Raw genomic sequence first — 24,482 nt, 5'->3', positions numbered from 1 at the left:
GGAACTGGCATAATTACTCCAGCCAACTCTAGATCTGAAACACAATTCAGAAATGCTTGAGCTTTCACTGGATTTACTGGGACATGGGAAAGAAAAAATCTCTTTGCAGGAGGTCTCATCTTGAAACCAATTCTGTACCCTTCTGAAACAATGTTCTGAATCCAAAGATTGTGAACAGATTTGATCCAAATTTCTTTGAAAAAACGTAACCTGCCCCCTACCAGCTGAACTGGAATGAGGGCCGTACCTTCATGTGAACTTAGAAGCAGGCTTTGCCTTTCTAGCAGGCTTGGATTTATTCCAGACTGGAGATGGTTTCCAAACTGAAACTGCTCCTGAGGACGAAGGATCAGGCTTTTGTTCTTTGTTGAAACGAAAGGAACGAAAACGATTGTTAGCCCTGTTTTTACCTTTAGATTTTTTATCCTGTGGTAAAAAAAGTTCCTTTCCCACCAGTAACAGTTGAAATAATAGAATCCAACTGAGAACCAAATAATTTGTTTCCCTGGAAAGAAATGGAAAGTAGAGTTGATTTAGAAGCCATATCAGCATTCCAAGTCTTAAGCCATAAAGCTCTTCTGGCTAAGATAGCCAGAGACATAAATCTAACATCAACTCTAATAATATCAAAAAATGGCATCACAGATGAAAATATTAGCATGCTGGAGAAGAATAATAATATCATGAAAATCACGATTTGTTACTTGTTGCGCTAGAGTTTCCAACCAAAAAGTTGAAGCTGCAGCAACATCAGCCAATGATATAGCAGGTCTAAGAAGATTACCTGAACATAGATAAGCTTTTCTTAGAAAAGATTCAATTTTTCTATCTAAAGGATCCTTAAACGAGGTACCATCTGACGTAGGAATGGTAGTACGTTTAGCAAGGGTAGAAATAGCCCCATCAACTTTAGGGATTTTGTCCCAAAATTCTAACCTGTCAGACGGAACAGGATATAATTGCTTAAAACGTTTAGAAGGAGTAAATGAATTACCCAATTTATCCCATTCCTTAGCAATTACTGCAGAAATAGCATTAGGAACAGGAAAGACTTCTGGAATAACCGCAGGAGCTTTAAAAACCTTATCCAAACGTATAGAATTAGTATCAAGAGGACTAGAATCCTCTATTTCTAAAGCAATTAGTACTTCTTTAAGTAAAGAGCGAATAAATTCCATCTTAAATAAATATGAAGATTTATCAGCATCAATCTCTGAGACAGAATCCTCTGAACTAGAAGAGTCCAAAGAATCAGAATGATGGTGTTCATTTAAAAATTCATCTGTAGAGAGAGAAGATTTAAAAGACTTTTTACGTTTACTAGAAGGAGAAATAACAGACAAAGCCTTCTTTATGGATTCAGAAACAAAATCTCTTATGTTATCAGGAACATTCTGCACCTTAGATGTTGAGGGAACTGCAACAGGCAATGGTACATCACTAAAGGAAATATTATCTGCTTTAACAAGTTTGTCATGACAATTAATACAAACAACAGCTGGAGAAATAGCTACCAAAAGTTTACAGCAGATACACTTAACTTTGGTAGATCCAGCAGGCAGTGGTTTTCCTGTAGTATCTTCTGGCTCAGATGCAACGTGAGACATCTTGCAATATGTAAGAGAAAAAACAACATATAAAGCAAAATAAATCAAATTCCTTATAAGACAGTTTCAGGAATGGGAAAAAAAAAAATGCCAAACATCAAGCTTCTAGCAACCAGAAGCAAATGAAAATGAGACTGAAATAATGTGGAGACAAAAGCGACGCCCATATTTTTTGGCGCCAAATAAGACGCCCACATTATTTGGCGCCTAAATGCTTTTGGCGCCAAAAATGACGCCACATCCGGAACGCCGACATTTTTGGCGCAAAATAACGTCAAAAAATGACGCAACTTCCGGCGACACGTATGACGCCGGAAACGGAAATGAATTTTTGCGCCAAAAAAATCCGCGCCAAAAATGACGCAATAAAATGAAGCATTTTCAGCCCCCGCGAGCCTAACAGCCCACAGGGAAAAAAGTCAAATTTTTGAGGTAAGACAAAATATGATAATTTAAAGCATAATCCCAAATATGAAACTGACTGTCTGGAAATAAGGAAAGTTGAACATTCTGAGTCAAGGCAAATAAATGTTTGAATACATATATTTAGAACTTTATAAATAAAGTGCCCAACCATAGCTTAGAGTGTCACAGAAAATAAGACTTACTTACCCCAGGACACTCATCTACATGTTTGTAGAAAGCCAAACCAGTACTGAAACGAGAATCAGTAGAGGAAATGGTAAATATAAGAGTATATCGTCGATCTGAAAAGGGAGGTAAGAGATGAATCTCTACGACCGATAACAGAGAACCTTATGAAATAGACCCCGTAGAAGGAGATCACTGCATTCAATAGGCAATACTCTCCTCACATCCCTCTGACATTCACTGCACGCTGAGAGGAAAACCGGGCTCCAACTTGCTGCGGAGCGCATATCAACGTAGAATCTAGCACAAACTTACTTCACCACCTCCCTTGGAGGCAAAGTTTGTAAAACTGATTTGTGGGTGTGGTGAGGGGTGTATTTATAGGCATTTTAAGGTTTGGGAAACTTTGCCCCTCCTGGTAGGAATGTATATCCCATACGTCACTAGCTCATGGACTCTTGTTAATTACATGAAAGAAAAGGTCATGAGGAGAACATGGGAATAGAAAAATATTGCTACTTCTCTACCTAATGTGAAAAAGTGGAGAGCTCATCAAGGCCTTCACAAATTGTTATCAATTCTAACCTTAGGGTCTATGTTCCCTATGTCCGAGCACTCACGCAAATACAAACTGGAACAGATTTTAAGACTCCACACATAGTGTGATCACAAGTTTTAAAAGCCAATTGCTTGAAACCTATTTTCTTCATTTACCAAAAAAAAAAATATGCTTACCTGATTTCTTTCTTTCTTTCTTTCTTTCTTTCTTTCTTTCTTTCTTTCTTTCTTGACACGGTGAGTCCACGGATCATCATCATCAATTACTGTTGGGAATATCATTCCTGGCCAGCAGGAGGAGGCAAAGAGCACCACAGCAAAGCTGTTAAGTATCACTTCCCTTCCCACTACCCCCAGTCATTCGATCAAAGGAAAAGGAGAGAAAGGAAATAACACAAGGTGCAGAGGTGCCTGAGGTTTATATAACAAAAAACACTGTCTGAAAAAAACAGGGAGGGCCGTGGACTCACCGTGTCAAGAAAGAAATACATTTATCAGGTAAGCATACATTTTGTTTTCTTTCTAATGACACGGTGAGTCCACGGATCATCAGTAATTACTGTTGGGAATCAATACCCAAGCTAGAGGACACAGATAAGGGAGGGACAAGACAGTTAACCTAAACAGAAGGCACCACTGCTTGAAGAACCTTTCTCCCAAAGGAAGCCTCAGCCGAGGCAAAAGCCGAAAACTTTACCACCTTTCTTGCAACGCAGGCAAAGAGAATGTTTGGGGGTAGTGGGAAGGGAAGTGATACTAAACAGCTTTGCTGAGGTGCTCTTTGCCTCCTCCTGCTGGCCAGGAGTGATATTCTCAACAGTAATTACTGATGATCCGTGGACTCACCATGTCATTAGAAAGAAAAAGCTTTTAAAAGTTCAAAATTATGAGAGCTATATCATAACCCTTTCAACACTGTCTCAAAGTCACAGTTGACTCAGCACTCTCTTTCAAGCCCCTTATTCAAGCACTTGTCAAATCCTACCATTATCTCTAGAACTTGTCCTTTCCTTACCCAAGACACCACCAAAATATTAATTCCCTCACTTATCCTGTCTGGCATTGATTACTACAGAATACTTATTAGTGACCTTCACAACTCCTATTTGTCCTTTATCCAATTAACCATGCTTGCCATTGCCACAATAATTCATCTCACTCAGAAATTGGCATCAGTAGTTCCTACATTGGCTCCCTATACTCTATCAAATTCAAAATACCTACACTTTTAAAGACATTCAGTTATTCGCCTACGCCTACCCCATCCTCTTCATTCTACCTATCACCTTACTATTCTCCTGCATAATCACCCACCCTCCTCACCGGTCTCTAAGATTTCTCTTGTGCTGCACATACTATTCTTCGCTCTGTGAAAAAGTCTCCTACCTTTCAAAGCTTCAAATGCTCTTTGAATACCCATATAATCAGAGATGCCTACCACGGACCTTCCTAGTTTATCCTCACCATCCTCCACCACTGATTCAACATTCAACATGCTCCCTTACACATTTGTTCTCATCCATCCTTAACTTCTAGATTGTAAGCTCTATGGAGCAGGCCCTCTTCTTCTAGTATCAATCCTATTGCCAACTCTAATTGCATTGTACACTATACCCCAAGAACCATGTGTCCAGAGTTTCAGAATATTATGGAACTTTACAAATAAATCATGATAATGATGATAATAATTTTTTACTTTTTTTTTACTGATGATTGCTCATTTAGATGCACTAGCCTCAAGAGAGAAACACTTGTACACAAGTTTTATAAACTAGAAGCAGCGTTCCTTGTGATCTGCCCATTAATAGGCTTCCTTTTCCTACCAATATATTACAATTGCTTTTCTCTGATGTATACACTAGAAGAAGCATGAGTGTCATAAGATAAGAAAGTTTTAGAATAGGCTGTGTGGCAAAACAGAGAAAGCAAAGAAAGCAACATAATACTCCAACTGGTCTCCAAATGACAAGGATGAGGCATGCCTGAAGACTACAGCTTTAAAGGAAGTGAAACCCAAAATTCTCCTTTCATGATTCAGATAGAGTATACAAATAAACAACTTTCCAATTTACTTCCATTATCAGATTTTCTTCATTCTCTTAGTATCCTTCGTTGACGAAGCAACAATTCACTACTGGGAGCTTTCTTAACACGTAGGTTAAGTCAATGGCAAGAGGCATGTGCAGCCACAAATCAGCAAATAGCTCACTTCAATGCATTGCTGTTCCTGAGCCTACCTAGATATGCTTTTCTACAAAGAGTAACAAGAGAACAAAACAAATTACATAATAGAAGTAAATTAGAAAGTTGTTTAAAAATTGCATGTTTTAACTGAATCATGAAAGGTTTCATTTTGACTTTACTGTCCCTTTAATGTAGTAAATATGAATCACATCATCCACAATGTGTATACATACTCATACCACCTATCACCACCACTATGGGGAATGCTAGCAATGACCTTGACATCCTGTCTGGATCCTGTGTTAGCCTTTGTAATAAAGTAGATTTTCTATAAATTTGATATCCAAGTGGTATTTACTGTTCATGCCCACATTATACCCCCATTATTTTATGTCTGTTTTTGGGTGGTTTTGGAGCAGAAGAGTGTGGTAAACTGCAATAGCTGCTTAGGTTAGGGCAGGAAAAACTGTGGGCAAATAAAGGCTTATTTTAGGCTGGGTTAGAAGAATCAAATAATATACCTGAAGTGAGTTTCTTCTCTTCCTCTCGGCTATCATGAAAACTGTGCCGAGACATCTGGGTGACCTGGTGGTGTAAGTGACTTCGCTCTTCCTCTGCTTTCAACAGCTGAGAACGCAGATCCTCTATCTACAAAAGAATAATATTATATTGTGGAGGATATTTTTCGAATGCAATTATATTCAACAGCTGGAAAAAAGAAAAACAAAATCTTTAGCCTTATATGGGAGAATCTGTATTCCATGCACAGATTTTAGAGCAAGTGAATACAAAGAGAGATTATGAAGCATCAAGCTGGCAAACGATCGTGTGTTGGAGGCCTTTCAATTAACTGCATAATATGTGAATGTGAATTAACAAATAACGGTGTTATCCATTTACAATTTGAGATCTGTCAGGCTAAAATTTCTACTGCGCTCATTTCTGGGAGCTCTTTCTCTGATTATACCTGGCATAAAAGGGTTTCACGGCTTCCTTCAGTCTGGTCCAGTTTCCTCCTACATCGCTCCAGCTCAGCCCCCAGCTGTAGAAAGAAGTAAGCATCCTCAAATAACTACTACAGACCTCTCCCACGTCTAAAATACATTAACAAAAGACACGAGTCATACAAAATACTGCTTCTGAAACAGAAAATCTGGGAACTATGAGGGTGTCCATATCTTTATACATTAACATTTGGTCTGTTCTCTATAAAGGGGCATCAGTACTTCAAAGCCAGCACTACTGATTTAAGTTGACAGATGTTAGCATACAATAGTGCTAATATGTTTGTGCTCTGCTTGTAATCTAGTACATAAAGTGCTGCATAAATATTTTATTAATAATAAATACATAAATTCTATACAAATCTAACCTGGCTCTTTTCAATCTCAGACTTTCCAAGCTGGTCCTTTAGTGAGGCTTCAACCACTTCCACCTTTGCTTCCCGATTCTTCAAGGCCTGTAGCAGACATAAAGAACTGTTAGATGGTTAAAAAAAAAAAAAATAAGTTTGCCTAGAACAATGCTGTAAATAACCCAAGATTTAGGATTCATTAAAAGCAGGGCTCAAAGATCCTTGTCGTTTCCCGTGGCGTCTTAATTTTGGTGCCTGGCGACAATATTTTGAGGTTCAATTGACCCCATTACCATGCCCTATACTACCGCCATGCTGCATGTTAGTTTTTCCCTCAAGGATTGACACTGCACTGTAATTAAACTGTCCCGCAAACATCGATGTGGTAAAACCTAACTACAATTCCCAAATGTCTTTAACAATGCTTGCGCAATTTGCAGAGCACATATAAAGGCGGTCAGACGGGGCCTCTGCCTTTTGGCACGCAACAATAGCGAAGGAGTTGGTGAAGTAAGCAGTATATACCTTATATGCCTTTTGGTGTGCACATATTTAAAGGGACAGTACACTGTAAAATTGTTTTTCCATTAATGTATTTTAAATGACTTGTTATACCAACTGCAGAGTATAAAATATTTGAGAAATTCCATTTTCATGCTTATTTGTGTATATGAAGTAGCTGATTTTGTGCTTTGAAACCACAGCCTATTACAATGGGTTGAACTTAAAGGTGATATCAGATCTCATTATGTTATAACTTTTATGTACACACACTTGCTTCCTTATCTTTTATTTGGCTGGAACACCAAAGCTCAATACATAGAGAGAACAATGGAAAATTATTTTATTTACCCTGCATCCCACTGAGAGTGTAATCTCTTCTGCTGGCTGTGTATACTTAGGCTATTTAATAGCCTATACTCCAGTATTAATTTGTTCAGTGTAGGTGGCGATACCATAGGCTAAATCAACTATTTCAAATGATGAAATAGGAGTAAAGGAGCTACTTTTAACCAATTTAATATACTCTAGCAGGTTAAAAGGATCATTGGGAATAATTTAAAGGGGAGAACATTTTTGGGTGAACTGTCCCTTTAAAGGAGAAGTCAGCAGTATATGTGGCATGGCGTATACATTTTGTGTCACCTTTGGCCCCTCAGCCCTGGAAGCTGTAGTTTCTACTACTAAGCCTACCGGTGCAACCTATAGCAGATTTAACCACACGGCAGGCTGCTTAGTAGTAAAAACGACAGCGTCCAGAAATGATGTTCCTCCCCAAGCATTAGTCAAAACCTGTTTATTTTACAGTACAGGAAATTCTGTTTGCTCCCCCCACCTCCCTCTCAAAAAAAATAATAATAATGATTAAGTGGAGGGGAAAAAAAAGAACACTATTCAGTGCTTACAGCCCTCCTTTTTAAACCACTGCAGGCTTATTCATTTCCATCATGTGTCCCCTTGATGCGCTGTCATGCTGGTGCTGTGACTGGCAGAGAATGCAGGGCAGACAGCACAGTTGGTGGCATTACGATAAATTGTCTCCCTGTACAGCCCCTGCACTCTCTGCCGTACCAGCATCAACTATTGTGACAGTCACTGACAGATTGTTCAGTATTTTTGTGGAGGACAGCTGGCAACCCTAAATTACCAAGGATGAGCTTCCCAGGAACTCCTCCTTAATACATTTAAGTGGGGACATTAATAATAAAAAAAAATAACTATTTACAACAGAATTCCCACTGATAATTTTAAAAGTGTGGAAATTATTACTATTGAGATAGAGCACAAAAATAACTTGGGAAAAGCAAATGTGCTTCTTTCTCTTTGTATCCTTTGTTGAAGGAGTACCAATGCACTACTGGGACCTAGCTGAACACATGGAATGGCATATATGTGCAGCCACCAATCACCTACCTGGGTATGCGTTTCAACAAAGTATACCACAAGAACAAACTCAATTTTGATAATAGAAGTAAATTGGAAAGTTATTTAAAAACATAATTTATGTAAGAACTTACCTGATAAATTCATTTCTTTCATATTAGCAAGAGTCCATGAGCTAGTGACGTATGGGATATACATTCCTACCAGGAGGGGCAAAGTTTCCCAAACCTCAAAATGCCTATAAATACACCCCTCACCACACCCACAATTCAGTTTAACGAATAGCCAAGAAGTGGGGTGATAAAAAAGTGCGAAAGCATATAAAATAAGGAATTGGAATAATTGTGCTTTATACAAAAATCATAACCACCACAAAAAAAGGGCGGGCCTCATGGACTCTTGCTAATATGAAAGAAATGAATTTATCAGGTAAGTTCTTACATAAATTATGTTTTCTTTCATGTAATTAGCAAGAGTCCATGAGCTAGTGACGTATGGGATAATGACTACCCAAGATGTGGATCTTTCCACACAAGAGTCACTAGAGAGGGAGGGATAAAATAAAGACAGCCAATTCCTGCTGAAAATAATCCACACCCAAAAATAAAGTTTAACAAAAAACATAAGCAGAAGATTCAAACTGAAACCGCTGCCTGAAGTACTTTTCTACCAAAAACTGCTTCAGAAGAAGAAAATACATCAAAATGGTAGAATTTAGTAAAAGTATGCAAAGAGGACCAAGTTGCTGCTTTGCAAATCTGGTCAACCGAAGCTTCATTCCTAAACGCCCAGGAAGTAGAAACTGACCTAGTAGAATGAGCTGTAATTCTTTGAGGCGGAGTTTTACCCGACTCAACATAGGCAAGATGAATTAAAGATTTCAACCAAGATGCCAAAGAAATGGCAGAAGCTTTCTGGCCTTTTCTAGAACCGGAAAAGATAACAAATAAACTAGAAGTCTTACGGAAAGATTTCGTAGCTTCAACATAATATTTCAAAGCTCTAACAACATCCAAAGAATGCAACGATTTCTCCTTAGAATTCTTAGGATTAGGACATAATGAAGGAACCACAATTTCTCTACTAATGTTGTTGGAATTCACAACTTTAGGTAAAAATTCAAAAGAAGTTCGCAACACCGCCTTATCCTGATGAAAAATCAGAAAAGGAGACTCACAAGAAAGAGCAGATAATTCAGAAACTCTTCTGGCAGAAGAGATGGCCAAAAGGAACAAAACTTTCCAAGAAAGTAATTTAATGTCCAATGAATGCATAGGTTCAAACGGAGGAGCTTGAAGAGCTCCCAGAACCAAATTCAAACTCCAAGGAGGAGAAATTGACTTAATAACGGGTTTTATACGAACCAAAGCTTGTACAAAACAATGAATATCAGGAAGAATAGCAATCTTTCTGTGAAAAAGAACAGAAAGAGCAGAGATTTGTCCTTTCAAAGAACTTGCGGACAAACCCTTATCTAAACCATCCTGAAGAAACTGTAAAATTCTCGGTATTCTAAAAGAATGCCAAGAAAAATGATGAGAAAGACACCAAGAAATATAAGTCTTCCAGACTCTATAATATATCTCTCGAGATACAGATTTACGAACTTTGACCAAGAATCAAGCGTTCAATCTCCATACCTTTAAATTTAAGGATTTCAGATCCTGATGGAAAAAAGGACCTTGTGACAGAAGGTCTGGTCTTAACGGAAGAGTCCACGGTTGGCAAGAGGCCATCCGGACAAGATCCGCATACCAAAACCTGTGAGGCCATGCCGGAGCTACCAGCAGAACAAACGAGCATTCCTTCAGAATCTTGGAGATTACTCTTGGAAGAAGAACTAGAGGCGGAAAGATATAGGCAGGATGATACTTCCAAGGAAGTGATAATGCATCCACTGCCTCCGCCTGAGGATCCCGGGATCTGGACAGATACCTGGGAAGTTTCTTGTTTAGATGGGACGCCATCAGATCTATTTCTGGAAGTTCCCACATTTGAACAATCTGAAGAAATACCTCTGGGTGAAGAGACCATTCGCCCGGATGCAACGTTTGGCGACTGAGATAATCCGCTTCCCAATTGTCTATACCTGGGATATGAACCGCAGAGATTAGACAGGAGCTGGATTCCGCCCAAACCAAAATTCGAGATACTTCTTTCATAGCCAGAGGACTGTGAGTCCCTCCTTGATGATTGATGTATGCCACAGTTGTGACATTGTCTGTCTGAAAACAAATGAACGATTCTCTCTTCAGAAGAGGCCAAAACTGAAGAGCTCTGAAAATTGCACGGAGTTCCAAAATATTGATCGGTAATCTCACCTCCTGAGATTCCCAAACTCCTTGTGCCGTCAGAGATACCCACACAGCTCCCCAACCTGTGAGACTTGCATCTGTTGAAATTACAGTCCAGGTCGGAAGCACAAAAGAAGCCCCCTGAATTAAACGATGGTGATCTGTCCACCATGTTAGAGAGTGTCGAACAATCGGTTTTAAAGATATTAATTGAGATATCTTCGTGTAATCCTTGCACCATTGCTTCAGCATACAGAGCTGAAGAGGTCGCATGTGAAAACGAGCAAAGGGGATCGCGTCCGATGCAGCAGTCATAAGACCTAGAATTTCCATGCATAAGGCTACCGAAGGGAATGATAGTGACTGAAGGTTTCGACAAGCTGCAATCAATTTTAGACGTCTCTTGTCTGTTAAAGACAGAGTCATGGACACTGAATCCATCTGGAAACCCAGAAAGGTTACCCTTGTCTGAGGAATCAAAGAACTTTTTGGTAAATTGATCCTCCAACCATGATCTTGAAGAAACAACACAAGTCGATTCGTATGAGATTCTGCTAAATGTAAAGACTGAGCAAGTACCAAGATATCGTCCAAATAAGGAAATACCACAATACCCTGTTCTCTGATTACAGACAGAAGGGCACCGAGAACCTTTGTAAAAATTCTTGGAGCTGTAGCTAGGCCAAACGGCAGAGCCACAAACTGGTAATGCTTGTCCAGAAAAGAGAATCTCAGGAACTGATAATGATCTGGATGAATCGGAATATGCAGATATGCATCCTGTAAATCTATTGTGGACATATAATTCCCTTGCTGAACAAAAGGCAAGATAGTCCTTACAGTTACCATCTTGAACGTTGGTATTCTTACATAACGATTCAATATTTTTAGATCCAGAACTGGTCTGAAGGAATTCTCCTTCTTTGGTACAATGAAGAGATTTGAATAAAACCCCATCCCCTGTTCCGGAACTGGAACTGGCATAATTACTCCAGTCAACTCTAGATCTGAAACACATTTCAGAAATGCTTGAGCTTTTACTGGATTTACTGGGACACGGGAAAGAAAAAATCTCTTTGCAGGAGGTCTCATCTTGAAACCAATTCTGTACCCTTCTGAAACAATGCTCTGAATCCAAAGATTGTGAACAGAATTGATCCAAATTTCCTTGAAAAAACGTAACCTGCCCCCTACCAGCTGAGCTGGAATGAGGGCCGCACCTTCATGTGGACTTAGAAGCAGGCTTTGCCTTTCTAGCTGGCTTGGATTTATTCCAGACTGGAGATGGTTTCCAAACTGAAACTGCTCCTGAGGATGAAGGATCAGGCTTTTGTTCTTTGTTGAAACGAAAGGAACGAAAACGATTATTAGCCCTGCTTTTACCTTTAGATTTTTTATCCTGTGGTAAAAAAGTTCCTTTCCCACCAGTAACAGTTGAAATAATGGAATCCAACTGAGAACCAAATAATTTGTTACCCTGGAAAGAAATGGAAAGTAAAGTTGATTTAGAAGCCATATCAGCATTCCAAGTTTTAAGCCATAAAGCTCTTCTAGCTAAAATGGCTAGAGACATAAACCTGACATCAACTCTGATAATATCAAAAATGGCATCACAGATAAAATTATTAGCATGCTGTAGAAGAATAATAATATCATGAGAATCATGATGTGTTACTTGTTGCGCTAAAGTTTCCAACCAGAAAGTTGAAGCTGCAGCAACATCAGCCAAAGATATAGCAGGTCTAAGAAGATTACCTGAACACAGATAAGCTTTTCTTAGAAAGGATTCAATTTTCCTATCTAAAGGATCCTTAAACGAAGTACCATCTGACGTAGGAATAGTAGTACGTTTAGCAAGGGTAGAAATAGCCCCATCAACTTTAGGGATTTTGTCCCAAAATTCTAATCTGTCAGACGGCACAGGATATAATCGCTTAAAACGTTTAGAAGGAGTAAATGAATTACCCAATTAATCCCATTCTTTGGAAATTACTGCAGAAATAGCATTAGGAACAGGAAAAACTTCTGGAATAACCACAGGAGCTTTAAATACCTTATCCAAACGTTTAGAATTAGTATCAAGAGGACCAGAATCCTCTATTTCTAAAGCAATTAGTACTTCTTTAAGTAAAGAACGAATAAATTCCATTTTAAATAAATATGAAGATTTATCAGCATCAACCTCTGAGACAGAATCCTCTGAACCAGAAGAGTCATCAGAATCAGAATGATGATGTTCATTTAAAAATTCATCTGTAGGGAGAGAAGTTTTAAAAGATTTTTTACGTTTACTAGAAGGAGAAATAACAGACATAGCCTTCTTTATGGATTCAGAAACAAAATCTCTTACATTATCAGGAACATTCTGCACCTTAGATGTTGAAGGAACTGCAACAGGCAATGGTACTTTACTAAAGGAAATATTATCTGCTTTAACAAGTTTGTCATGACAATCAATACAAACAACAGCTGGAGGAATAGCTACCAAAAGTTTACAGCAGATACACTTAGCTTTGGTAGATCCAGCACTAGACAGCGATTTTCCTGTAGTATCTTCTGACTCAGATGCAACGTGAGACATCTTGCAATATGTAAGAGAAAAAACAACATATATATATATATAAAGCAAAATTGATCAAATTCCTTAAATGACAGTTTCAGGAATGGGAAAAAATGCCAAAGAACAAGCTTCTAGCAACCAGAAGCAATGAAAAATGAGACTTAAATAATGTGGAGACAAAAGCGACGCCCATATTTTTCGCGCCAATAAGACGCCCACATTATTTGGCGCCTAAATGCTTTTTGGCGCCAAAATGACGCCACATCCGGAACGCCGACATTTTTGGCGCAAAATAACGTAAAAAAAATGACGCAACTTCCGGCGACACGTATGACGCCGGAAACGGAAACGAATTTTTTGCGCCAAAAAAGTCCGCGCCAAGAATGACGCAATAAAATGAAGCATTTTCAGCCCCCGCGAGCCTAACAGCCCACAGGGAAGAGTCAAATTTTTGAAGGTAAGAAAAAATGATTAAATCAAATGTATTATCCCAAATATGAAACTGACTGTCTGAAAATAAGGAAAGTTGAACATTCTGAGTCAAGGCAAATAAATGTTTGAATACATATATTTAGAACTTTATAAACAAAGTGCCCAACCATAGCTTAGAGTGTCACAGAAAATAAGATTTACTTACCCCAGGACACTCATCTACATGTTTGTAGAAAGCCAAACCAGTACTGAAACGAGAATCAGCAGAGGTAATGGTATATATAAGAGTATATCGTCGATCTGAAAAGGGAGGCAAGAGATGAATCTCTACGACCGATAACAGAGAACCTATGAAATAGACCCCGTAGAAGGAGATCACTGCATTCAAATAGGCAATACTCTCCTCACATCCCTCTGACATTCACTGCACGCTGAGAGGAAAACCGGGCTCCAACTTGCTGCGGAGCGCATATCAACGTAGAATCTAGCACAAACTTACTTCACCACCTCCATCGGAGGCAAAGTTTGTAAAACTGAATTGTGGGTGTGGTGAGGGGTGTATTTATAGGCATTTTGAGGTTTGGGAAACTTTGCCCCTCCTGGTAGGAATGTATATCCCATACGTCACTAGCTCATGGACTCTTGCTAATTACATGAAAGAAATTGCATACTTTATCTGATCCATACAAGTTTTAATTTGACTTTTGCAGTCCCTTTAACATATGCTCTTAATGCTTCTTTATGTCACTTCAAGTTTTTTTATTTATCTCATCCAACTACTTGTGTGTGACATTGGTCTTCAGTAAATTATAAAACAAGATAGGGTAATGATTCTGGTCCAGCAGCATGGAAAGACACAGAGCCAATCAGAGGCAACATTCAAGGTGGGACAAGTACATAACTACCTTCCTTCCCACTTACGGCACAATTGTGCATAAGCATTGGTTGCATGCCGGCAGGCTTAGGAAGGGGGAGGGCCAGCCTCATATTAGTCAGTAAAGAATAACACTAAATATTACACCTCCTCATACCATAAACCACTTCTGCATAAACTAAATATAGGATGTACATTTTAGGGTTATGCCCTCTTGCCCTGCCAAAAAGGCAAACCTGTTCTCTAGTTCCCTACACATATATCTTGCTCCTAGGTCACAGATTTTGGACCTATTTGTCAAACGCTGATTGCGGTAACTAACTCTTCTAGTTTTGCTTTTAATCTTAGCTGAGAGCTTGTAAGTGAGTGCTGGACTTTCTCTGTGTGTGTTGTATTAATTTATTTTGTCATTTTCCCTATGGGCCTTGCACCCAGAATTGTCTGGGGTTAACTGCCTGTGACTCTGGGGACAGCACAGCTTCCTGAGAGTGCTATTGAACACCCAGTGCTGAGCATGTTGCAGGGTCATGGGATGTGTACCCAGTCAAGTCCCCTTCCGTGTTTTGTATATGTCTAGGGTGATTACATAAGCCTGTGCCCCCTTCACTTGTTTCCCGTTTGTTTGATCGAGAGCTTGCATTTGTATGTCTGTATTAGGGACCCAGGTTTTGGGAGAGACCTTGACGTGGTACCTGGGCTTGTCCCATTTGGCCAGATGCGGTAACTAACCCTTCTAGTTTTGCTTTTAATCTTAGCTGAGAGCTTGCAAGTGAGTGCGGACTTTCTGTGTGTTGCATTAATTTATTTTGTAATTTTCACTATGGGCCCTGCACACAGACTTGTCTGAGATTAACTGCCTGTGACTCTGGGGACAGCATAGCTTCCTGTGAGTGCTATTGAGCACCCAGGGCTAAGCATGTTGCAGGGTCATAGGATGTGTACCCAGTCCAGTCTGAGAGTGTAGCCCCCTTCCATGTATGTGTGTGTGTGTGTGTGTGTGTGTGTGTGTGTGTGTGTGTGTGTGTGTGTGTGTGTATATATATCTCAAAACACATTATTATTGAGACTTCCAATGGCTGTAATAAACAATCACTCACATGTAGAATAACAGCTGGTGTTCCTCAAACTGCAAACACACGCGAAACGCTCACAGCTGAGCCCAGAGACGAAAACAAATATACGAAAGAAGAGGAATCCAAAGTGAGTGAACAATTGGCACAATACAGAAGCCGCACTAGTAAAAAAGTAAAAATTCTTACTTTTTATTCAAAAGAGCGTAAAAAACTTACATATTCTCTGACATACACAGGAGGAGTGTAGGTAAGTAGAACTCGATCTACATCATCGGATGACATAAGATCACTTTAACTGGTAACTTTCTCTGTTCTAATACAGAATGAAGGGTACATCATAAACCTGTGAAACCACATCTGTAAAGCAAAGCCGCTTGGCTCAGTTTTAACTTGTCTCTAATTCTACACAAGTTGCTCAAGTTAAAAGCGGAAGCAGCTTAGTACCAGAAGTGGTCCCGTCCACAAGTCAGGTAGTACAGGAACCAAGCATTAGAGATTACAATGTTCCCTCCACAAGCCAGGTAGTACAGGAACCAAGCATGATAGATCACAAAGTGCCCTCCACAAGCCAGGTAGTACAGAAACCAAGCATGATAGATCACAAACTGCCCTCCACAAGCCAGGTAGTACAGAAACCAAGCATGATAGATCACAAAGTGCCCTCCACAAGCCAGGTAGTACAGAAACCAAGCATGATAGATCACAAAGTGCCCTCCACAAGCCAGGTAGTACAGAAACCAAGCATGATAGATCACAAACTGCCCTCCACAAGCCAGGTAGTACAGGAACCAAGCATGATAGATCACAAAGTGCCCTCCACAAGCCAGGTAGTACAGAAACCAAGCATGATAGATCACAAAGTGCCCTCCACAAGCCAGGTAGTACAGAAACCAAGCATGATAGATCACAAAGTGCCCTCCACAAGCCAGGTAGTACAGAAACCAAGCATGATAGATCACAAAGTGCCCTCCACAAGCCAGGTAGTACAGAAACCAAGCATGATAGATCACAAACTGCCCTCCACAAGCCAGGTAATGGAGGAACCAAGCATGGGAGCACACATAGTGCGCTTCACAAGCCACGTAGTGCAGGAAACAGGTCTGAAAGCTCAGACGTTACCCTCAAAAAAACAGTTAATACAACAACCAGGCCTGAAAGAACCAGACATGATCACTCACAAACTGCTCTCCACAAGCCAGGTAGTATAAGAACCAGACATGATCACTCACAAACTGCAATCCACAAGCCAGGTAGTACAAGAACCAGACATGATCACTCACAAACTGCAATCCACAAGCCAGGTAGTACAAGAACTAGACATGATCACTCACAAACTGCCCTTCACAAGCCAGGTAGTACAAGAACCAGACATGATCACTCACAAACTGCCATCCACAAGCCAGGTAGTACAAGAACTAGACATGATCACTCACAAACTGCCCTTCACAAGCCAGGTAGTACAAGAACTAGACATGACCATGTACAATGTGTTCCTCACATGCTGGGTTGAGGAACCAGGAATAGTGCTTGATGTAGTATCACCTTCAACAATCCATAAGCAAATTGGTGTTGCAATCTGCCAAATATGTGCCTCTTTTCCCAATGTTGCTAATCAGAACTCCAAAGTTGTAAAAGGCTATACACAACCCTTTAAGATAGAAACCTTTAAGTTCAGATGCTCCTACAAAACACACCATTGGCTGCATGGGTTAAAAGAATCCATTAAAGTATGTTTAACCATTAAAAAAATATTTTTTCTGCTGCCTATTAAAACAATGAATCATTTACAGATTTTGATGGGTTGCTAGCATTAGGTAGCAAATTGGATCTTTAAATGAGAGATGAATATAAAAAATGACAAAAAATGAAGAGAACTCATAGCATGCATTGCTAATGTAATTTGAAAGTTGTGTTAGTTTCATGCTTGATGGATTGACTGACAAAGCTGGGGTAGAAGAGTTGATTTTGTATGTGAGATAACTAAAAAAGAATTGTGTAAATTAGTGTTTCTTTCAGCCGTGCCACTGCAAAATGCAATAACTTAAGGATATTTGGACACCCTTACATGACAGCTTGAGCTGTATGGCCTGTCAGAATGGCTAACTTCCAACAAGCTTATTGGAATCAGTACAGATGGAGAAGCTAGTATGATTGGCACAGAAAATGGCCTAATTCAAAAGTGAAGGCAGAGAGTTGCACACATAGGGCTAGATTACAAGGAAGCGCTAATTAACGCTCCCGCTTGAGAGTTAATTACGCAAGAAGTAAGGTTTTTTTTTAGCTCGTCTGGTTGCACTCGTATTAGTTGAAAGTAAACCGTTTGAGAACCGCACATATATATATATATATCTCATTATTTAGTATGAAAGTGAAAAAAAAGTATAAAAAAAGGTAAGTAAATATAAGGAGACAAGTAACACTATGATGATATCCTCTTGTCATTTATATATTCATATGATAAAGTCTTGATAGAGTTATGTAAGGAAAGGGATACAATTTACAGGAAAAGGATATAAAAATAAAAGAAACTGACATTAGCTACATATTGACATATTAGCTACAAGGTAATCACAGAGGCAAAAAGTGTATTAACCCCTTAATGACCACAACATACCCTGTACATCGCTGGTCGTTAGGGGTTTGTCGGTTCATAATAGCACAGGTCTCACCGCTAGAAGCAAGACCATGCTATTATGACCTCCTTCCCTCTCCTGCAGGCCTTTTGAAATAACGCGGTCTATTCCTTGGCGCACTATGACAAAACCAAGCCCCATTAAAAAAAAAAACAGGGTATGTTGCTGGTCCATAACTGTATTGGTTATGCAAAACTGGGGAATAAAGGGATTATCATTTTAAACGATAACAATTTTCAAGTAGACTGTCCCTTCAACACAGAGAAATAAAACAAATAAATAAAGATGTTTTAAAATTATGTTTATATGTAACATAGGTAGACGAGAAAGAAAAAAAAATCTAATAAAAACAGGACCATCTTTTTTTCCCCTTTGATAAATTAGCAGCAATGTGTTCCTCGACTTGCATTTATTTAAATATTTTAAAATTAGAAATTAAGAAAAAAACAAAAAAGGCTTATTGTGGTACCCAAAGGAAATCCTTTTCTCTGTAATTCTTCACATATTTATTTGCCATGAAATCTGTCAAATGGGCAACACGCTGGAAACAGATTGAAATGAGCAAAAACAGTTCATTGAAGAGAGGATTAAAAGCAAGCCAAGCTTAAAAATTGACAAATAATTCTGAGAGATCTATAATGGGAAATGTGCCAGGCAAATCCCAGTTTGTACACAGTACCAGTCTCTTCCGGCAACGTGCCACCAGCGACCATACACAAACAGGGTTTGCTTCTGTTGTCTAAACTTTTACACGGAGGTGCACATCCAATCTTTTATGTCAGCTGAGGTTGCTCTTTTCACAAAACTGCTTCCATGTTGGCACGTTATTCTCAGTCTCTGGGATTCTGATTGCCTTAAACTGTTTTAAATCACAAGCAACAGCTCTGAACGGTAATGGAGTGTCCCTGGGGCATCTTTAAACCTTTAATAACAACCGTCTCTCTCTCTTTCTTTTCTCTTTAAAGTGTGCATATTTCCATTAGAAAAGGCTGGTTGAGAATCTGAATATTAACACGCTCAAGTTGAGGAAGCAAGTAGAGCGTGAGAGATTTTGACAAATGAAAGGAAAAAGATTTGACAAAAATAAAAATGAAAAAGGGGATGGATGAGAATGGTAACCCGTCCCGCAGCTCAGTTGTCTACTAAGGAATTTCTTTGTCATCTTTTTTGTGCTGAGTGATTAGAATAAAAGCTTTTGTTCTCTTCAAGAAGTGACACGTGTCCCTAACATTTATCCTGCAAAAGGAAATTTGATGGGTTTTCCTTGATAAATACATGAAAAAGGCTGAGAATCGTAAAAGAGCCAACTGTGTGGGAAGGTTGAGAAAGGCTTCAACTAAGACATCATTCTACAGTAATGAATAGGTATGGTAGAGACTGTAGGTGGAAGGGGGAGACAGACCTGGCCAGGTGGCTACAATACTAGGGGAGACAGGTATCAAGTTATCTGCATTTATGGTGAGTGTTATGTATCCAAATCACTGTGCATTAGAAGAAAAAAATACATGTACTAAAGTCTAAGAGGGGTATTCTGACATTATAAGATACTTGCCCAGGTGTATTTGAATAAGGCCTAGACAAAAGACAGACATGCCAAAAGTGCTGTACATTAAAGGGACATGAAACCCACATTTTGTCTTTCATGATTTAGAAAGCAAATGCAGTTTTAAACATCGTTCTCATTTACTTATATTATCGAATTGGTTTTATTCTCTTGATATTCTTTGCTGAAAAGCATATCTAGATATGCTCAGTAGCTGCTGATTGGTTGCTGCACATAGACGCCTCGTGTGATTGGCTCACCATGTGCATTGCTTTTTCTTCAACTAAGGATGTCTAAAAAATTAAGCAAAATAAATAATAGAAGTAAATTGTAGTGTTGTTTAAATTTCTATTCTCTATCTGAATCATGAAAGAAAGATTTTGGGTTTAGTGTCCCTTTAAATAAACTAGTAAGAACATACATAACTTGAACTTGTACAATGAGGACATGTACCTTTCATCACCTCCTAATACTGAAATATTGGGACATTTGCCCCTCATTCAATCCCTTTATAAAGATATTAAGATAAGTCTCCTAGTCCTTATTTCTAATCCCTACATAAATAGTAAATTTCCTTAAAGGGCCACTAAACCCAAAATCTTTCTTCTTCATTTTTAGATATCCTTAGTTGAAAAAAAGCAATGCATATGGTGAGCCAATCACACGAGGCTTCTATGTGCAGCAACCAATCAGCAGCTACTGAGCATATCTAGATATGCTTTTCAGCAAAGAATATCAAGAGAATAAACCAAATTAGATAATATAAGTAAATTAGAAAGATGTTTAAAACTGCATTATCTTTCTAAATCATGAAAGAAAAAATGTGGGTTTCATGTCTCTTAAAAGGTGATATGAAAGTGTCACAATATTACATCCCAATGTCTGTATTAGGAACAGTAAGCGGTGTCTGGTTGTCTGCATATTAGGTTTGATACACTGTGTCCAGATGTCTGCATATTAGGAATGGAGTGTCCGGGTGTCTGCTTATCAGAAACTTTACTTTGTTTTAATTGTAATACACCACATACTTCGCAACTTCTAATTACAAATATTAGAACACTAAGTAAGTGATGCTTTAAAGTCTGTGTATTAAAAGTGAAGGGGTTCAAATCGAGACTTGCTCAAATGTTTTTGGAATTAATAGAGTAAGAGATGCATACATACGTATGGTACTAAGAAGGTCCTGATCTATAAATATTAGGAAGTTGAAAGATTTGTATAATAAGCAGGAGGACATGTCCTTCTGATATACAGAGAAGTGATAGGAAGTGTATCAAGATCTGTATTGGTTATTTTGAAAATGACATTTATTTCACAATTTACCCTCATGGATGTTGTATAAGTGGCAGAGGTCAAAATAAATAATAATAATAAAAAAAACAGATTAAATGGATATGAATCTATAACCTGGTTTCTCAACCTGAAATGCCCCCACTTGGATCTGTGACAGGCCTGCCACTCCACACATAAGAAATACCGGGCAGGCCGGTCAGAGTGCCAGTGCACAAGTAAGGCGGAGTTTGTTTCTTATTTTAAATAGCTCAACATTGGTTATATAATTTTCTATAATAGCTCGAATTTACAATCTATCTTATTTTAGGTCTTGACGCTTCAGCCTAGGGATACTCATATATTGCTTATCTTACTAATGTTTACTCTGGCTATGCAAATTGTGCTACCATCAGTATATCTAGACTTTTAGAATTACCCTAAACTTATAATTTAACGGCTTGCAAAAAGTGCTGCCGAACTAATTTGATAGTGATAAGCGGTGTGTAATTTTTTAATACAGCTGGTATGCGAATTGTGCTACCAGATATACAGAAGTAATTCAGTACCGCTTAGTGCACATATTAATCGTAATCCTGATTCAGGCAAAGGGATTTTCACTAAACTAAATTATTTGGAGAGTAACCAACTGGGGCGAGTGTACTTACCTACAGAGTAAATATACGTATAGTATACCTGGTGACCCACAATAGGCTAGAAATCTTTACAACAATAAGGCAATATAATTATGTCCAAAAGGATGATACAATGAGATATTATATTGGTATTGCTGACTTCTGACACGACTGATTTAGCCTCAATATAGAAATTCATTTATTAGACCATTACTGCAGATCAGCACGCAGCTACAGCAATAGCATTTCTGATCTTTAATTTAACATTAATCTGAAATCTCTTCTTCACATTAATATATTATAATACAATAATATACAGGCTAACCCAGTCGTCCTGATTTTTGTGGGGGGATCTACATGAACCTGTGTATACAAAGCAACCTTTTACACATTTATCAGTATTTTGACTATCAACGATAACCACAATTAAGTTGGAGTTATTATTTACTTGTACCAGTGTTGAAGTGTTCTTAATTTGTCTTTGTATGTGGGCAGCTAACAGGGTATCAATTTGCATGAAGCTGTCTTTTTATCTTTATGAAACAATAAAGGTTACATTTTTAAAATGATTTCCTTAAATCTTCCTACAATCTTAGTCTTGTGTTTAGAGGCATTTCTTTCTTCTTCATCCCAATCTAGGGATGTGTTGTTTCAAAAAATGTAACTACATATGCCTATACACAAGTATTGAGGCAGCACATAAATACCTATGTTCACAAGGCCCCTAGTGAAAACTCCTTTTTCTAGATACACTTTTGTTAATATAAAAACATGTAGGAGGCAGTTCAGCATGGGAAAGGAGCAGACAGGACTGGACCTCGGCACCGCAGTTAAAGGGACATAATAATCATATGCTAAATCACTTGAAACTGATGCAGTATAACTGTAAAAAGTTGAGAGGAAAATATCACCTGAGCATCTCTATGTAAAAAAAAGATATTTTACCTCACAATTTCCTCAGCTCAGCAGAGTAAGTTCTGTTTAAAAGATTATACTCAGCTGTTGCTCAGCTGCAGGTAAAAAAAAATAAAAAAAAAAATGAAGAAATGAACTGTAGCCAATTAGCATCAACATGAACTTTTACTGTGATCTCATGAGATTTCACTTAACTCTCATGAGATTTCATTGTAAACTTCCTTACACTGAAATAAGATGAGAGTGCACGAAAGCTCGTTCCTTCCGCTGTCCCGGGACAGACATACTGATTTGTTGCTTAGAAGTCCTTTACAATGGGATGTGGCTACCGAGGAACTTTTGAGGTAAAATATCTTTTTTACACAGAGATGTTCAGGTGATATTTTCTAGTCAGCTTTTTACAGCTATACTGCATCACTTTCAAGTGTTTAAATATTTGGGTATTATGGCCCTTTAAAGGGACATGAAACCCACATTTTTTCTTTCATGATTTAGAAAGAGCATGCAATTTTAAACAACTTTCTAGTTTATTTCTATTATCTATTTGTTTTATTCTCTTGATATTCTTTGCTGAAAAGCATATCTAGATAGGCTCAGTAGTTGCTGATTGGTTCCTGCACATAGAAGCCTTGTGTGATTGGCTCACCTATGTGCATTGCTTTTTCTTCAACTAAGAATATCTAAATAATGAAGCAAAATAAATAATAGAAGTAAATTGTAATGTTGTTTAAATTTGTATTTTCTATCTGAATAATGAAAGAAAATTTTAGGGTTTAGTGTCCCTTTAAGTGATACCAGCCCACTGACACCAATGAATGTATATATTTTCTTCCCCCTTACACTAATGCATTATAACATAATTTATGTAAGAACTTACCTGATAAATTCATTTCTTTCATATTAGCAAGAGTCCATGAGCTAGTGACGTATGGGATATACATTCCTACCAGGAGGGGCAAAGTTTCCCAAACCTCAAAATGCCTATAAATACACCCCTCACCACACCCACAAATCAGTTTAACGCATAGCCAAGAAGTGGGGTGATAAGACAAAAGTGCGAAAGCATAAAAAATAAGGAATTGGAATAATTGTGCTTTATACAAAAAAATCATAACCACCACAAAAAAGGGTGGGCCTCATGGACTCTTGCTAATATGAAATAAATGAATTTATCAGGTAAGTTCTTACATAAATTATGTTTTCTTTCATGTAATTAGCAAGAGTCCATGAGCTAGTGAGTCACTAGAGAGGGAGGGATAAAATAAAGACAGCCAATTCCGCTGAAAATAATCCACACCCAAAATAAAGTTTAAATCTTATAATGAAAAAAACTGAAATTATAAGCAGAAGAATCAAACTGAAACAGCTGCCTGAAGTACTTTTCTACCAAAAACTGCTTCAGAAGAAGAAAACATATCAAAATGGTAGAATTTAGTGAAAGTATGCAAAGAAGACCAAGTTGCTGCTTTGCAAATCTGATCAACCGAAGCTTCATTCCTAAACGCCCAGGAAGTAGAAACTGACCTAGTAGAATGAGCTGTAATCCTTTGAGGCGGAGTTTTACCCGACTCAACATAAGCATGATGAATCAAAGACTTTAACCAAGACGCCAAAGAAATGGCAGAGGCCTTCTGACCTTTCCTAGAACCGGAAAAGATAACAAATAGACTAGAAGTCTTTCGGAAATTTTTAGTAGCTTCAACATAATATTTCAAAGCTCTAACTACATCCAAAGAATGCAACGATCTTTCCTTAGAATTCTTAGGATTAGGACACAATGAAGGAACCACAATTTCTCTACTAATGTTGTTAGAATTCACAACCTTAGGTAAAAATTTTAAAGAAGTTCGCAACACCGCCTTATCCTGATGAAAAATCAGAAAAGGAGACTCACAAGAAAGAGCAGATAATTCAGAAACTCTTCTAGCAGAAGAGATGGCCAAAAGAAACAAAACTTTCCAAGAAAGTAATTTAATGTCCAGCGAATGCATAGGTTCAAACGGAGGAGCTTGAAGAGCCCCCAGAACCAAATTCAAACTCCAAGGAGGAGAAATTGACTTAATAACAGGTTTTATA

General features: G+C 38.3%; 1 protein-coding gene across 1 annotated transcript in view; it reads right to left on the bottom strand.

The window, feature by feature from the left end:
• Positions 1-24,482, bottom strand: part of CEP128 (centrosomal protein 128) — a 667,652-nt gene that overhangs the window by 469,719 nt on the left and 173,451 nt on the right. Inside the window, exons 10-12 of the mRNA XM_053697350.1 lie at positions 6,313-6,399; positions 5,908-5,982; positions 5,462-5,588 (exon numbers count right to left, since the gene is read on the bottom strand). Of these exons, the coding sequence (XP_053553325.1) occupies positions 5,462-5,588; positions 5,908-5,982; positions 6,313-6,399 (289 nt within the window). The remainder of the gene's footprint in view (positions 1-5,461; positions 5,589-5,907; positions 5,983-6,312; positions 6,400-24,482) is intronic.

This window comes from Bombina bombina, chromosome 1 (assembly GCF_027579735.1).
Source record: "Bombina bombina isolate aBomBom1 chromosome 1, aBomBom1.pri, whole genome shotgun sequence".
NCBI lineage: Eukaryota > Metazoa > Chordata > Amphibia > Anura > Bombinatoridae > Bombina > Bombina bombina.
This window is presented reverse-complemented; position numbering and strand designations above follow the sequence as displayed.